This window comes from Physcomitrium patens, chromosome 16, assembly GCF_059467195.1.
Source record: "Physcomitrium patens ecotype Gransden chromosome 16, ASM5946719v1, whole genome shotgun sequence".
Taxonomy (NCBI): Eukaryota; Viridiplantae; Streptophyta; class Bryopsida; order Funariales; family Funariaceae; genus Physcomitrium; species Physcomitrium patens.
In genome coordinates, this window is record NC_143425.1 from 14,729,341 (window position 1) to 14,745,987 (window position 16,647).

Below are 16,647 nucleotides of genomic sequence, written 5' to 3' on the forward strand. Positions count from 1 at the left end.
TCTTTATGTTATATTGTGAATCTCACCTATACATCTAAATTGGTGGATTTATCAAAATTTTAGTAAGCTTTTTGACAACACTTCATTTTCAAAATGAGGTCAAAATGCTTCTACAAACAAATGTTCTAATAAAAACAAATGAATAAATAAACATACTATATAACATAAAAAAACTAATTTATTTAATTTTAACTTTAACTTTTCACTCACCCATGTATAATTGATAACAGTACTAATGAGAAACATAATAAATTATAGTTTGATGTAAGATCTAAAATTGCAATGAACTTATCATTGCTCATTTATCAAGGAATCAAGAGTTTGATGAATACTATTTCTGTTGATATTTCCATGTTTAAATCAAAAGTTAATTTGTAAAGCATTTGCAGCTTTGGTGAAATCATTCACTTCCAAAGTACAATCAAGGCAAACCAAAATCAACGTTCAAAGAATTGAAAAGATATTTCATGACAATTCAGAACGCCTACAAATTTTTGTTCTATTTACATAAATAGATAACCTTCTAACTTAGCAAACAATCAAATATCCACATGATCCGACACTGTCATGCTTCATTTCAATTCAGAATTGCAACCGCCATATTCATAAACAGGTCTCTAGTATCCACATACACTGTTAATAACATCAGTTTTACTTGCCAAAAGAATTTGAGGATATCGAAGAGAATAGAAAGTATAAAGGATAAATAATAATAATAAACCCAATTCCGAAATTTGCTGCGCATTTTGCATGGAATCTGAAGTCAATATTTAATCGCCAATTAAACGAATCAAAACGCTACAAGATCTTACGTCATTCTAGTTACAAGCTCTACAAAAAGTGTCCTACGATATCGACAGTAACAACTCCCATATACTGACAACAACTCCACTGCTGCAACTACGTACACCTTCATTAATTGGATCAACAAATAACATCCTGCTTAGACATGTTCAGTTTGCTGGTTCAGTGTATAATGCAGCTTCCCAAGTCTAACAAAGAAATGAGAACGAGGATCACCAACTGGGTTGTGCCGAGTGAGTGATCCACAAATTCAAGGATATCAAGGTAAGCCTTGCAAAGTTTTCTGGCAATTAAAAAGAACTAGACCAGCTGCCAACGAATAAAAAGGTATCAACGATTACAGGCTCAATTTCAGAAAAAAAATCCGTTTGCAAGCCTGGAGCCACTATCTGGTGTCGGCAGTCTACAGTTGCAGGCTACGATAGACTTCGTTGCTAGGCAGTAATGAGGTGGACTGGTCGCCACGATTGCAAGGGAAAGTTGTAACTAATACCTGAAAACAATTCGGTTACGAGTGAGGATGGGAAGGATAGAACAGGGCACTCAGAGAACCAATTTTGACAATGTGCTCCCCATCAGATTCATCGCTCGAGTAGCCAGGATCAGTTTCCTTCTTGTGCAAGAAGGGCTGGACAAGGTCCATCTTCCCTTGGCTGGCAACCTTATGCCGCGATGTCCACCATTTGTCGTTGCTGGGTCTGCCTTGCATGACCATTGACATGCGTTTGACGAGGTTGGAGCAGGATTGGTGGGTTCGGGACAGCACATTTCCAGGCCTCTCTTCTTCCCTCCAGCTCTCGCTATTCCCTTCGATCTGAACAGATCAGACAACAAGGAAGAACGACTTCAGAACATCTGTAAATGTTGCGGGTAAAAAAACAAATGCTTGTACCTATGTTTTTGGGAGTAGGAACTTATACCTGGGAGCCAAAGACACTAATTTCTAAGGCCTTAGCGGAGTATATATCAGCGGCGGATTGGTGACCATTAACTCGCGGTGTGTCATGCTCAATCAGGGAGCGTCGCAGCGAGGAATGGCAATCCTTGTGAGGAACGGCCAGGAACTGTCCTGATCCTTGCCACAAATCCATGTCAAAGAACAGGATCCGGGACCTTGCTTCAGCGTGGAAGACCGTGCCTTCCTTTAAACTATTGCGAGTAAAATCTGCGGCCAATACACGCTTTTTAAAAAACGGTCTTGACATGGTTCCAAATTACATAATATTCACTAGGAAGGGGAAGGCGCATTTACCACCGGAGCTAGGAAGCGGCACCTTGCGCATAAGCCCTGCAGGAGCGGTAATAATTGCGAAGCTACTCTCTGGTCTGACAAAGCCGTCCAGCAACACCCCAATTTTTTTGGGCTGAAGCTCAAAAACCTCGCCCCGAAGAAAGATCCGCATTGAGGAGCCTTCCATCATCAGCGCACGTATATCTTGTAATGTCGCCTTCTCGAATTCCTTAGCCAACACTACCTTGGCAATAGCCAAAGCACTCTCCTGTACAAGGCACGGATAACATTCATCGAAGTGCAAACCAAAAACAATATAGATAACACCACAAACAAGTGAGGACATGTGAAAAGATTCAGTGAAAATAGCAGATCTTCGACCATAACCTGCCAAAGAAAATCCTCAAGTTCTGGGTGCTCCTTTTGCACTGACAAGATTTTGGAGCGCTCGATAAAGAAGCAATGAACCACCGAACGTGTGACAATGTCACACAAATAAGGCCTGCCAGTCAAGGCCTCAAATAAGCCAAGCGTGCTTCCAAGAGAGAATGTAGGTTGGTGTAATTGCTGTCCATTGGTTGCCTTACTGTTACACTGTAATTGTTGCATATGCCAGTGCATGAATATCAGGGTTAAGTATCAGGAACGATACGAAAAATGACTTCCAAGAAAAAAAAAAAAAAAAAAAAAAAAAAAAAAAAAAAAAAAAAAAAAAAACAAACAAACAAACAAACAAACAAACAAAACAAAACAAAACAAAACAAAACAAACTAACAAAAAAAAAACAAAACGTACACAATTGAGGAACACAACCTGAACTACGCCATTTGCAATCAACCAGATTCCATCAGGTTTCTTGTCCTCCTCGTAGATTATGGTACTCTGCACCATCATAAACTCTTTTGCCACGTCGAGAAGTGGCCTTTGGACAGAGACTGGCAGTGCTCCTATGAAAGGCTGGTTATGCAGTGTCTCCCATACTGTTGGCATTTCAACAATAGGTGGATTTCGCAACAGCTTCTTCAAGTCGATCTAAGTTTAACCAAAGCAATTCATATGTTCAGCACTCATTAACCACACAACTCAATGAAATAGAACAGAAACATATCAAGAGTCAGAAACGTGTTAAAACTAAAACCTGGACGGCATCATGTAGTTGAAGCCTCTCCTTGCTTTCGAGAAGTCCGGCATTTCCTAGACTTCTCACATACTCAGTTAAATGTACCAATACAGCATGAGTTACTTGCTTTGTCTTCACAGCCCGCAACACCTGTATGCAATTGGTCAACGGTAAGAGTCACTTGTTATGAATTTTGGTGGCAGAACTTCTATTTCCCCAGTGCTGAAGCGTAGATTTTTTCATGAGGCCTTTCTTTTCTAAAAAAGACAAACGAAAAAGAATAAAAGCTAACGCAAAGCAACGGGACAAAAACAAAAAAAAACAAAAAACAAAAAAAAAAAACAAAAAAAAAACAATACAAATAAATAAATATAAAAATAGTGGGAGTTTCAGAATGCTGAGCATATATCACCTGAGGAAATGCAAGGCGGATATCATCAAGAAATTGACGAGCCTCCTGTCCTTGAGCCTCGCTCTCATGAATGACAGCTTCTGCAACGAAACTTTCACCTGCACACGTAGCAAGAATTCGAATAATCACGCATGGATGTTCCGATGTTCTATAACCCAAGGCAATGGATTCAGGATGTTATTGGAAGCCAGAGATCTACCGATGAAGTCCCGGAGGTAGTTGCGAGTCATCCGATGCGCCCGTAAAAATGCAGCAGCTATGTAGCATGCGAACTCCAGTTGTGCTATCAAAAAGAAAGTGGATGCTCTTCGAGGGAGAAGTGATAAATACTCTAAATACCAGGAAAATCGCACGTGCGACCGCAGTCCTTCCCAATCCTGCAACCCACTGTAATTCTCTACCTGCACCAAATCCCCCATTCCACCAAAGTTTTAATAAACAGATATCTCAGGTCGTCAGTTAAAAGGACATGACACAAAAAGGCAACTCAATAAGTTACAAAGAGAAAGGCAATGTTTTAGTTTCCTGATCTAACGCCTCATGAATAGATTGTATGAGAATGCGAGCCGCTGTTTGAGTGATTCGTCCTTCTTCCAGCATGCTCCAGTATGCCGCTTGTACGCCTGCACAAAAAATATTATTGAAAGCTTAGGACTTACACACCGTGAACATTGCTCTTAAGAGTAACACATTTCTATAGCCTAAATTTTCTTCGGTTTCAAATGGGTGCAGAGCTAAATATCAGCGTGGTTAACTTGCCATTCAGAAAGCGTATCCGCGTGTCCTGCATTTGCTGCTCAACATATTCAATCCCTGAACCTTCAGAACCTGGAGGGCCGTGGGGGTGAGCAGGTTCGCCATCCTCCGGAAGGCTTGACAAACAGCTCAAATATTTGCGAATAGTGATCCAGTCAGCCGGCCCCAACTCCTCATCTTCTCCCATCTCTCCAAATGCCTCTAACGCATTACTATACATCTCATATTTGACGAACTCCAATATCCGTGTCTGCGCAAGTCCAAAAATTCACCATATTTCTAAAGCAAATAATTTGACAGCAACATGGATTGGAGTATTGAAAGATTGTATGAATCCAGCAGGGTAGAAGAGTAAACAAAATCGTGACCATAATGCTAGTACCTTAGTTTCAGTTGTATTATTCATGTTGAGGAAGCGAAATAGGAATTGTGTGGTAGATCCGTTAATGACGAGTGTAAGGAACACCACGCCACCTGTTAGGAACACGAACTGATACATTGGACGCATGTCAACACTTAAGAAGAGCCTGCTCTGAATCTCTTGTCATATCCTTAAAACTAATTTGAATAACAATCATGGCCTAAGCCAGAAAAGAAAAGAAAAGAAAAACAAGAAAACGTGGACCATTAAAATAGAATAGATCCTGTAAATTCAATATTTACATTCTGATATTGTCTATAATTCAAGACATGCATAAATATCATCAGACACACAAATGACATACCCGGGCCTCCGTCACTTTGGTGAAGTGAGTGTGGGCATCGTGCTGTCCAACTCGCTAAAAATGATCACAATCCAAGTTAGCAAGTTTAAAATCATTAGTGATTCCAGATATTGTAATTTCAACAGGGACATTCCAGATACTCATATGATCCTGATGCTAATACTTAACAAATGCCAAGAGTCAATGCAACAATGCACCCTCCAATCAACACAACTACATCAGATAAAAGCACTTACAGCAACTGATAAGGAAAGTGACAAAGCAACAGCGCCACGCAAACCAGCCCAAATAAGGATTGTGGCTTCCTTCCAGCTCATTCCATAACCAAAGAACTTCAAGCCAGGGTAAAGCAATCCCACTACAACAACTCGAGAAAACTGGACAAAGATGTAGAGCAGCAGCAGGTTACTCCAATCCCGCCCTGCAACCATGTGCAAGAATTAAAATATAAAATACCAAAGTCATACAAGAATAAAGTCACGCTGGGTCGTAGCCCCACTCAATACAAACCTTCAATTTTGTCGTGGCTTCTCAAGATGCTCTCTGCAATTACCGCCCCACTGCATAACACCACCATTGTAGATATTCAACTTAATTTTCTATCTGAATTCTCAATATCGGACTGATATAAAGTTAAGTGCTAGTCTTGGCAGAGCCACTGAAAATTGCCCACCTGAGTACGAATATGAGTGTATTCGCGATGTAGGAAATCAGTTCCCTGCCTCAACCAACATAGAAAACACTCAAATGTAAGCGCTGATCTAACAGCAACTGTAGCTGCATATAGTTCCGAATATTAATGGCAGAAGCAAAAGTCATATTATTCCAACAGAGTAGGGACTTGCATACCAAAAATGAAACATACTTCGTTCACTCTCCCCTGTGAAGGCTGTCCTTGCAAATGCTGCAAAGAATCTACACAAGAAAGTAGCCATGATAAATTTCCGCCACTCAAGTTATGCAGATAAACAGATGGGGTTGATAAACAATTATAATGACTTCAAAAATATTACATTGATTCGAACTATCGCTGGTACTTGTGACGTAACTGATGAAATCAGAGAGAGGACTTACATGCCTACAGTCATGACAGTCAATACCCCAGAGACATGAGCCTTTTCTTCAGCCTAATTGTTACACCCAATGGTCATGACGAAACAAATTTCCAAATCAGTATTTTAGTGGACTTTCCCTTACTCCAGTTCAAACCTGAAAGACTAGCAGTCGTATCGAGAATGTAAAAAGATCTATGAGGGTTGGGCAATCAACCATCAAAAGACTTAGAGCAGAACTCATTACCATAAAGAATGCCAAGTAGCTCGCTGTGAATGTGAGAGTAATCTCAATGATGGTATCGTTGAAAACCAGTCCCACCCAACACACACAAACGATCCCGAAAAGGAGTCCCAAGCCCACCCTGTAAGAAGGTTTGGAGCCCTAAATCAATAAGTAGAGGACCTCGGTAGTTAAACCATCAATGCAAATCTTCCAAAAGCAGTATTCATGATTTTCCAGTAAACAAATAAAGGCAATCAATGTACTCAGATAGGGTTTCAAACATCACTTACGCTCCCAATCCAACCCTGCAGAGAAATGATATGACATCACCAGAACTAAACTTCTGTCCCAGTACTATTTGTAAAAACAGATGGAATACCACGATTACAGTCCTGGTATTCAGAGAAACTTCACAACATTAGTATCATCTAGTCACAACCCCCACCATAATCACGTTAAAAAAAAACTTAAATAAAGGCTTAAATTAATCAAGAAGTCAAATATTGCTTCATTAGACAAGCCACATACATGCTCTCTTACCCATCATTCATCAGAGATTCGCCTTCAATGAGAGTGCTCAACTTCTTGCTGGCACCTAGTTCTTTCAGCAGTGCCACCACTGCCACTGGATCTGTGGCACTGAGCAAGCCTCCTAGCAAAAACCCTGTGCTCCAGTTCCAATGATATGGCAAAATTTTCTGTATCATAATTACCGAAACGTAAAACCCTTAGTCTAATAAGGTTAGGATTGTTTTTTGTTTTTTGTTTTGTTTTGTTTTGTTTTTAAGTATTCCTGAAAAAACCTTTAAAACGTACTATTCTAAAAATCTAGGATGTAGACTCCAACCATAAACTTTCACTTCAAAAAGTATAATGCACAAGACGTAGCCGCAGCAGAATAATAAGAGAATGTGATTCAAGAGGGAATGATGGGTGCTTAAATTCTCACAACCAATACGACACCGAGAAAGATGGTTGATATTACGACTCCTGGAGCGGCAAGAAGCAACATTTGCATAAAACCTCTCTATCCAACCCCACCCAATTCAATTCAACAACAAAAACAGTGTAAGTTGGACGCTGTAGCTACAACACCCTCCTCAAATAAAAATGGATTAAAAACCTCAATTTTTCATCCTAGGGTTTTTTCACAATCCTCTTGCAAGTTGATCTGCTACCTCAAACAAGATAGCAACATCCTGTCTGCATAAGGACAATGGATGAATAAAATTATAATTTACTAACCTTTATCTGATGAAAATCCATGGCAAAGGAGCTTTCAAAAAGAAGAGCTGGCAAAAACACGAACAAAATAAGGTTTGGATCAATGCTCGCCCCTGCAAAAAAGCAACATTTCTGTGAAATTTCTCCCAAGAACGATACAGTTGCAATTAAGATGACATATACAAATTATCAACTTTCTTACCCAGAAATTAACCCAGTCTCAAGCATCTTCGTAAAATACAAATTGCGGCAGTAATATGAGAACTCAAAAAGAGCCACCTGTGGAAATCAACAGAGAGGAGACAATACATACACATGCGAATGCTGTCACCAAGTACTCCCAAACCGTTCGTGGTCCCATATTCTGCAGAAAGAAGAGGCCTGAATAAATTGTTGGTTTTAAAGGCTTGAAACTATGAAATATCGCCAAGAGAGCATTTCAACCTGCATTTACAAAAATTACGTATATTTCAAGGGAGAGAAGCAATCCACCTAAGCTTCCGAGGCCAATTCCAAGGATAAGCAACGCCACAGTGTAGGGGATGCTAGTGTTCTTGAGGAGATGCCGGGACGCCATTCCCACGAACAAAGAGACCCCAACAAACAGAACAGCCACCTGTGGGCCAACTGCTTCAGTGTCTGCAGCCAAAGGATTGACCCCCATGCCTGGCTCTGTGGAGCTCTTCTGGACATTCATTGCAGATAGTTTTAGTCCCTTCAGCCGCTATCAACTTCTATTAGATTCTGGTTATTTTCCAGAACCGTAAGGTGGTTGAATGAGCCACCACCCTAATTGAAGAGGGTCATCCCTGAGGTGAAGCCACCAGTATCTGCATATAGGCTCCCTCCTGCATTTCCAGATAGCCCCTGTGAGTCACGCAATTGAGTGAGATTAAATAATTAAATAAATAAAAATCAGCGTGGAATGTGGTGATAAAAGGCGAAATGCGAGTTGTCAGACAAGGGACCAAAACCATAGTTGCAGTTTGGGGATTCTGAGGAGAACGACTGTCCGGAAATACAAGTTTGTGTAGCCGAGGGAAATGGATATTTACAATCTGGGAATTGCGATGCTCTCAGCAAACTGGGAGCTTGAGAAGGCGACTCCACATCACAATATACCTCAAGAGCATTCGTGGAACAGGCTGAGCTCATGGAGTTCACACAAAACCTTCACATGCAAAGCCTTCAGGCTGCGGGACATGCCTGCAATCTGGATCATCAATGTGCACACGAAAAGCTTCCCTTCTGTCAACTTTCAAGTAGCGAAACCAACACACGTTTGGTTTTCCGAAAGACTTTCTAAAAAAGCTGTAAGAAACAGAGGGCAAGCACTCAACAGAATTCTAACTTATTCCGGTAGAACATCCGATTGATCAAACTCCTAACCAAGTCCAACTTCTCCAACACTTAGAATAACCGGACACACCTCCAGAACGATCCCAAATGAAAAAGACCTTCTCCACTTTGATCGTTTTTTCCGGCACAAAAAAACTCCACAATCCCGCCCAAGAACTCGCTAAAAACAACCATTCGCAGATCCTAAGTACGTGCGCTCCAGGTGAGTATGAGCACACCCCCAAAACCAACAACAATCCTCCTTGCACCTTAACTCTCTAAGCCCAATCAACACTTCCATAAACTAAAAAACAAAAATACCCACAGCGAATCACATTAATATGATGAGCAATGAATTGGGTATTCCAGACGTCACAGCAAAACCACTCTTCGGCTATCAGCGAATGCTTCCTAACCATGCAATAGATCCAGTCCCTGCGAAAAACATTGCATTTATCCAAGCTTGAGTGCAACAGTTGCTATCCTTGACGACGGTAACGTGAAATTCAGCTGAGAACCCAACTACAAACTCTCATTTTTTTGTTTTTTTTCCTGCAACAGGTGCCGTTTATCTCCAGCTCAGATTACTTCATCAACCAGTTCACGGCATCGCCCATGTGTTGGTCTCATTTCGACACTGACGGGTGTTCAACACACTTCTGTATATTAAACAAAAACCAAAACATTCTAGTTCTATTGTGTCAAAATAGAATTCCAAATTAATTTTCTATAATTTATTGGAAAAATCATATTCAAGGTGACACAATAGAACTAAAATCTTAATTGTGTCAAAATTACTTTAAATTCTATTTTTTAATATTTTACTATCTCTCTCTCTATATATATAATCTTACACTTATTATTATGATAGTTATAACTAATATGTAAGAAGCCAGAATTGAAATTATAACGAAAAAATAATTTGGTTCACTTTAAGACCTTTTATCTCAGTGTGCTAATACAATGAGTTGAAGGTTCTGAAGGACAACTTTTCTTCACCAATATATTTCTATTCACAACATAAAAAAATTTAAAAATATATAATTTGACTTTTTGTATCGTATTATAGGATATGATACTTCAAAGATTGATTATGTATGTATTTTTTATATAAAAAATACTATGCATATTTTTAATAATTAAATTCTATGTCAAATTTTCAAATTAAATCTTTTCAAATTAAATCTAAAGATAATGAAATACTTAAAACAGTTAATGATCTATTTTTAATTATGTAAAGTAGGTTCTATTCAAAATTCTATATTGTTTGTATGTTTTATATAATTTTTTTTTATGAAAATAAAAGTAGAATTAAAATTTTATTTAATTAACTATATATATATATATATATATATATATAGATATGTAATTTAAATTCCTAAGTTATAAAATCAAATATATAAAATAATTCATGTGTTTTATGCTACTCTACTTGAGTAATTTATTCAAAAAATAACTATTTAAAAATGATAAAGAAAACTATACTTTAAAACAAAATCTTACAAAACTTTATAGTGATTTTTATAAAAAAATGTAATAATTTAATTTTAGTTTTTTTAGTTTTTAGTTTTTTTTTTTTTTTTTTTTTTTTTTTATAGTTTCTTGAAAATTTCTGGTAAAATAATATTACAACCTATTTTATATATATTCACATACATAAAAAAATCTACTATTTATATTTAGATTTATTAGATCTTTGGATTATAAATCTGTAACAATTTATATTTGAACACTTAAAAATCTGATAAGTAAATTTAATTATATACTAACTACAAGCATCTCTACAATATAAGTTTGTCTTGTCTTTTATGATATACTTTTAGATAATTAGAAAACATTCAGTGTATCTAAAAAATGATAATATCCTCATCGTATTCTATAGAATGTTATTTTAGAGTATTGTTTTGGAAGTGTTAATGCTTTTAATTTTAATATATATATATATATATATATATTAAAAACAATTTGCAATAATTTGCATAATATACCATAATATATCATAATATAAATCATTTGTAATTTTTATCAATAAGTTTTAAAATAGTTGGAGGCAAGGGAGATCCTATAAAAAAGGAGCTTATTCAAATTTTTAATTGAATATCAGAAAATAAATTAAAGAACAAGCTAGAGAAAAGTTTTTAAAGAAAAAACTTTTCAATAAAAAGCCTACATGTGCACAACTTTCTTAGAGAAGTAGTAGGTAGGATACTCTAAAGTGCCCCATTCTTCTACCTTGTCTTATTTCATGCAATAAAAAATAAAAAATAAATATATATTTTTTTTCTATAGCATTCAACAATTCCTTAGATATATGCCCTACCATTATCCACCTCATTCACAATTCTTTCTACTTTGTGGGGATCCTCTTTGATATCTTTCTTCTACTTTATTGCTTATAGACCTTTCTATATAACCATGATATTGTTGGATTTTTTCTTAAAGTTTTATGTGTAAGAACTATCTTAAGATTAAACTAATGATTTGGTTGATCTATTACTATAAAAAGGTTAATTATAATAATCTTGATTAATCTTTAGATGAGAATTAATCAAGAAATTTGAGAAACATTGAAGCATAATTGCTTTTCTTAGGATCATTTCTATTGGTTTTTCTTGAACCTCAAAATTGTTACTCTTAAAACATTAGACATAGTCATTGAAATGTGTGTTTATTAAAGAAATTCAGTCAATAGAATACATAGGTGCGACCAATTATCAAAAAGGCTACTGAAATGATCACTGAACACACTTTCATTTAAACTTTTTAAAATCCTTTAAGCTCTCAAGATTTAACCTAAAATGGATAAATTCATTGTAAAGAGTGTTGGAAATTGCACAAAATAACTGCAAGAGAAACATGACAATTCTTGCATTGAGGCCGTATTAGGAATATTTCCACCAAGGAACTGTATGGCGTTTACAAAAGTGCGGCATACAGTGCAGGTACTTGCAGAGCCAGGTGCTGCCCAAGATGGGCAGGATCCAGGTCGTGGGGCACTAATCTAAAACTTGGGCAGTAACAAATCGATCTCATCATGTACATAATTGCATGAAATACTGTCATGTGATCGACCCACATTCACGGCATGGGGTCGAACTCTTGGAACTGTTCTTTGAACTGATCTGCCAAGGCAGTCTCTTCAGATACATCTAATTTGCATTGTTTCCAATCTCCTCTCTCCGGCGTTCCAAGTATTTTTGCTAACACCTGAGAAAGATGAAAAACAACAAAAAGTCAATGCAATAGTTACATGCTTCGCAGGCCATCCTCGATGCCCTTGTGTCCGACTCTGCGTGTACACGTGAATGAGATAGCTTCTGCCATTTTTAATCATGCTCTAATCAGTGTAGGCGATCATTGACTCAGTATTTCCATACCCCAAGCATACCAATGAGTGGCAAATCATTACGCAGGAAATAAATAAGCAGCTGAGAATTCACACGTAAAAAGACTGGATTATTTCTAATCTGACCTCTCGACCAAACTGCATTGGCAGCTTCTCCCCTTGCGGAAGCGGGTGAACCAGCAACGTGCCTTCATGAAGTTCTACAATAAAATAGTTTACGCCACCTCCCACTAGCTCTTTTAATCTCTGCTTTGCCTCATTATCATTATCTTCTGCAAAAAAGGGATTCTTAGAGATTTCATATTAAACACTCCAAAAAATTCAAGTATCTGCTTACAAAGGAACATCAGTTACAGCTGCGCCAGAATAGTACCAGACAGTCAGTTAAATCAAATTCGTTCAGCATAAAAAATTGTATGCAGTTAATTTTATAAATTATTGTTACAGAAATTTCTTTTAAATAATAAAATAAGAAGGCACATAGAGTGGAACAAATAACATGTCTTCTTCGATCCTTACCCTGATGAATAACTTCAAAACTAAAGCCTACTTCTTTTGCAGACGAAACAAATGAGCTCAGAGCAAGAGATGCCATGGACAATGGAATAGGAACAGCCTGCAGGAATACGGAAAATTTGTTCATTAGCAAGGCTAATACTTCATCAACCACATACTGAACAAGAAATTTTAAGGCGTCATTTGATGGCCTCATATTATATTCGTTTCAAGTCCTGATGTGCATCTCTATCATGACCTCTAACTTTATGCCAGTGATTTTCTAAAGACAATACAATGTCCACTAGAACCTCCCAAGCATTCCGAAGTAAAACTAATCAATACATTCTTCATAACAAAGCACATCTCTAGAATTTTTAGTGTTTCGGTTGTATTCCTAAAAAATTACTGCGAATAAAACACTTGGATAAAACATGAAATACACTATGTTTCTGAAAGGCATGTTCGCGTGCATCTGAGCATGGGTAAGTTGGAGATAAACTAAAAATACCTGAAGATGTGCATGAGTTCCGGCTCTTAATTGCAGGTACCGCTCAAAGAATATTGTGGCTTTCCCTTGCTTTTTAAAGCACTCCCTTATTGAATGCTTGTACTTATCTAGCTCGAGTTCAGCATCAGAAGGTAAGGACACTATTGAAGGTTGATGTTCGATTGGGAGAATCAACACATGACCAGGACAAAGAGGTCCTTTGGCAATGGCGCAATAGCAATGGTCTCCCACAGACACTACGAGATGTGTCTCAATATTTGGCGAAGAAAGACAAAACCAGCAGGCACTTGGGGGTGCGCGAGGAGGCCTTGGATCATCCAGACTATGACTAAACCTGTGAGCCAGAAAAAGATATTGTTACATTGGCGAGGTTCAAAATATTACTGCCAACCTCTACAATCACTGAGAAGTGTAGCTTCCATGTGAAAGTAAAACACAAATTAAAAGCTGGAAAAATTCTTCACATTAATGAAACAATTTCATCCAGATTGCCCTTACAATATATAAGACATTCAGGATCAACAACTTCAACAAGAAAAAAAGAAAATCGAGCCATTCAACCTTTTAACAACACCAGTCATGTTACCTGCATTCAGATCCTCTTTCGCACTGTCCCTTCCTGAAAAAGTCAAAGCAAGACCCTGGAGGTAACGCTTTTTCTGCAGGTCCCCAGTCTTCAAGAGAATGTTTGAAACGACAATCAGCACCCTTCTCACATCGTCCTTTGGTGACAAAATCGAAGCAGGCTCCCTTCGGTATGGGAACTCCATTGCCCAGGTCATGCTTGAACTTGCAAGTCTCTCCCCTTGAGCATGAGCCTTGCTTTACAAATTCAAAACAAACTCTATCACCACCATCGTTACGCTTCTGCCTCTTCCCCTGAGACGTGTCGTATCTCCAATGCTGAACATTCTCTTCATTGGCTTTATCCATCTGACTTACATCTCTTTTCTGAGTAGTGCCAGTTGTCGATTTGTTGTGAGCTCCCTTAATGTAAGGAGACGGAGTAGTGTTTGTAGGTCTTGCAGCCAAGTCAAGCGGAGACATCTCAGAAGCAGGAGTTGGAGCCAAGGCATGAGCGAATTTCTGCAATCAATCCCAAAACACACACACACACATCCGAGCAGCGAGTTAGTTGATCTTCAATCGGGAAAGGAATTAAATCAAAAAGCTATTATTTCCAGAAGTTATGTTTTCCACGGAGTCCAAGTATTAACCTGCTTCTTGTCATTCCCGACAGCTCCAACACCAATAAAGCGTGTAACGTGAGTAGAATCGGGGTTAATATATGGCTCGCGTGCATAAAAGACGCCCTCGGAACCTGCAAAGTGATAGCTGGTTGCATGCAAGAGATTCGAACCTTTTACGAAAACTGGCTAATTGAAAAAACACTTTATAAAAGTATAAATAGAAAATCTATGCACTGGCTCGGATGACAAACAAGATGTTCTAATTACTCAAGATTGGTAGCACCAGCGAAACCAGATCATATATACATTTGTCCAGTTTCATAGAGCGGATTTAAGAAAACAACACCTACGATTCCCATTGGGCTAACAAGCATAACAGCATTGGGTCGATCAATCGCTTTCAACTATGAAGATGACAAACATTCGGACAAACTTTTAGATGCATCGGTAGAGAATACATACCGAGGTTTTAACAGAGATGCAAGTTCCGCAGCGATGTCGCTACCCGTTGAAGCTAAATCGATCCCATTCGGATCAGAAGAGGAGTCAGCAGCATTGTGAACTCCTAGAGGCCACTCATTAGTGGTTCTTGTCAAGGCTACCCACGTTGCTACTCATGCAGTGAAGAGACGTTTCAAATTGATCATACCATCTAAAGAACGTAAAAATTGGTCGGAGTACAGAAACTGCTCACATCCAACGAAAATATCAACTCTACTGGAGAATGAAAAAAAGTCGTATCTTTCACAACCTGTATGAAAATTTTCACTACACAAGTGTTGAGATTCACAATTCAAGAATTCTAAAAGTTTAAGAGTCATAAGAGGATATGAAAGAAATATATCAGTTATTTCTTTGTCGTCTGCAATGGCACGCAGTGCATCCACGTCGTCCTCAAAGTGACCTCCTGATGCTTCAGCCCCTCTTGCATTCTGGTACACATCGGGTATGTACCTCCCTGACAAGTACGCTATTCTAAGTCCTGAAATTAACATGGAGGTTTCACTCAGCAAGCTGCACCCACTACGTGAATAGGTGCCGTCGCACCTCACAAATCAGAATTTTCTTTGTCATCCACACTTCGACGTTCTCGAACAACACCCACTAAGGTTTTTACAGCTCCATTACATCTCAGAAAGAAGGAAAATAAATGTATAAAACAAAACGAGAATCTCCGTCAGACTATTAATTACAGCTGATTGCATGCTGATCCTCGCACCATCTCACACCACCAAAATTCTAGCACTCTAACCCTTTCATCTCAAATCCACGCTTCGCACACTTATAAAGCACCGTCAATTGTCCTAGATCTCAGAAACCAAATTCATCCATGTTCCGATCCAAACCCCGTAAAAAGACCTAACCCGCAGTGATAAACCCTACATTCAGTACGCCCCTAAACCATACCTTTCAAATTAAGAATGCCGCTGCCTTTCAAGTAGAACAAGTTATCACAGACAGGGATACCGCCCATGGAGAAGCCCAAGTCCAATGCTGTCTTTCTAGCCGGCGCCAGAAGAGAATTGGCCCCCTCCCCATAGTCCCCGATGAAATAAGTGGGGAGAGGAACCGGCTTCTCCCCTGTAAAGTACCCTTCCATTCCTTCCACCCACCGTTCGTCTTCCGGGAAAAACTGTCCCACGCACAAAGCAGCATCGAATGGGCCATTGCTCTTGTTCACCTGGCAAAGGACGCACGGAATGAGAACAATCCATCACCGCGGCTATGACGAAACACTCACCATTCGCGCACACAAACGTCGACGTGACCAGACGTGGGACAACACAATGGCACCAACCGATTGCACGCGCTTGAAGAGAGCATCCAGGCGGCCGAGGACGTCCCCGAACACGAGAATCCGAGGCGCCTGCTTGCCGCCGTTCATGGTTGCAACGCCAGAAGCACAGGACAGAGAGAGCCTCGTTCTGATCCAGCACGTTCACGATCCAGGGAAAGCTATTGCGGTAGCATCCGCATCATCACCCGCACCTATACACCGCGAACTTGCTTTATAGTGGGACCGGCTGGGGCCAGTCCTCGTGGCGTCCGTTGCAACGCAAGCCTCCCCCCTTGACGGACGGAATATCTCCCCTCCCATATCCGTCTATCTTTCCGTCCATCTTTTATTCGTGCTGAGTTTGTTGTTTGATTGACTTCCATCCTCAAGCTTACGCATTCAGAGCATCTGATTGGATATAAGACAGATATTTACGAGTG

The 16,647-nt window shown here is 39.0% G+C and overlaps 2 protein-coding genes across 6 annotated transcripts; both read right to left on the bottom strand.

Annotated features, from left to right (window-relative positions):
• Nucleotides 1–744: 744 nt before the first annotated feature.
• On the bottom strand, nt 745–9,353 carry LOC112293732 (sodium/hydrogen exchanger 8). 4 transcript variants are annotated; one of them, XM_090257153.1, is made up of 25 exons: nt 8,606–9,353; nt 8,043–8,398; nt 7,864–7,914; nt 7,572–7,663; nt 7,276–7,353; nt 6,867–7,024; nt 6,617–6,718; nt 6,348–6,465; nt 6,123–6,175; nt 5,898–5,963; nt 5,722–5,766; nt 5,559–5,608; nt 5,285–5,469; nt 5,049–5,102; nt 4,706–4,813; nt 4,327–4,573; nt 4,092–4,190; nt 3,767–3,967; nt 3,568–3,665; nt 3,174–3,305; nt 2,849–3,067; nt 2,423–2,629; nt 2,057–2,303; nt 1,725–1,969; nt 745–1,618 (listed from the first exon to the last, which is right to left on the bottom strand). In XM_090257153.1, exons 2-25 carry the CDS (start codon nt 8,245–8,247, stop codon nt 1,313–1,315), a joined length of 3,366 nt encoding a protein of 1,121 aa, XP_090113279.1. In that variant the 5' UTR covers nt 8,248–8,398; nt 8,606–9,353; the 3' UTR covers nt 745–1,312. The 4 variants fall into 4 exon arrangements, 2 of the variants coding, with proteins under 2 accessions (XP_090113279.1, XP_090113278.1); XR_016507190.1 differs by lacking the exon at nt 8,606–9,353 and having other exon boundaries at nt 2,079–2,303; nt 8,043–8,390; XR_016507189.1 differs by lacking the exon at nt 8,606–9,353 and having other exon boundaries at nt 1,725–1,985; nt 8,043–8,390.
• Nucleotides 9,354–11,732: 2,379 nt separating this feature from the next.
• On the bottom strand, nt 11,733–16,419 carry LOC112293924 (zinc finger CCCH domain-containing protein 64). Of its 2 annotated transcripts, none has more exons than XM_090257155.1 (10): nt 16,229–16,419; nt 15,838–16,111; nt 15,262–15,412; nt 14,893–15,012; nt 14,458–14,575; nt 13,827–14,326; nt 13,241–13,574; nt 12,754–12,850; nt 12,361–12,503; nt 11,733–12,095 (listed from the first exon to the last, which is right to left on the bottom strand). In XM_090257155.1, the coding sequence occupies exons 1-10, from the start codon at nt 16,313–16,315 to the stop codon at nt 11,967–11,969; spliced, it is 1,953 nt and encodes a 650-aa protein (XP_090113281.1). In that variant the 5' UTR covers nt 16,316–16,419; the 3' UTR covers nt 11,733–11,966. The 2 variants fall into 2 exon arrangements, with proteins under 2 accessions (XP_090113281.1, XP_090113280.1); XM_090257154.1 differs by having other exon boundaries at nt 12,361–12,506; nt 16,229–16,418.
• Between the last annotated feature and the right edge of the window lie 228 nt (nt 16,420–16,647).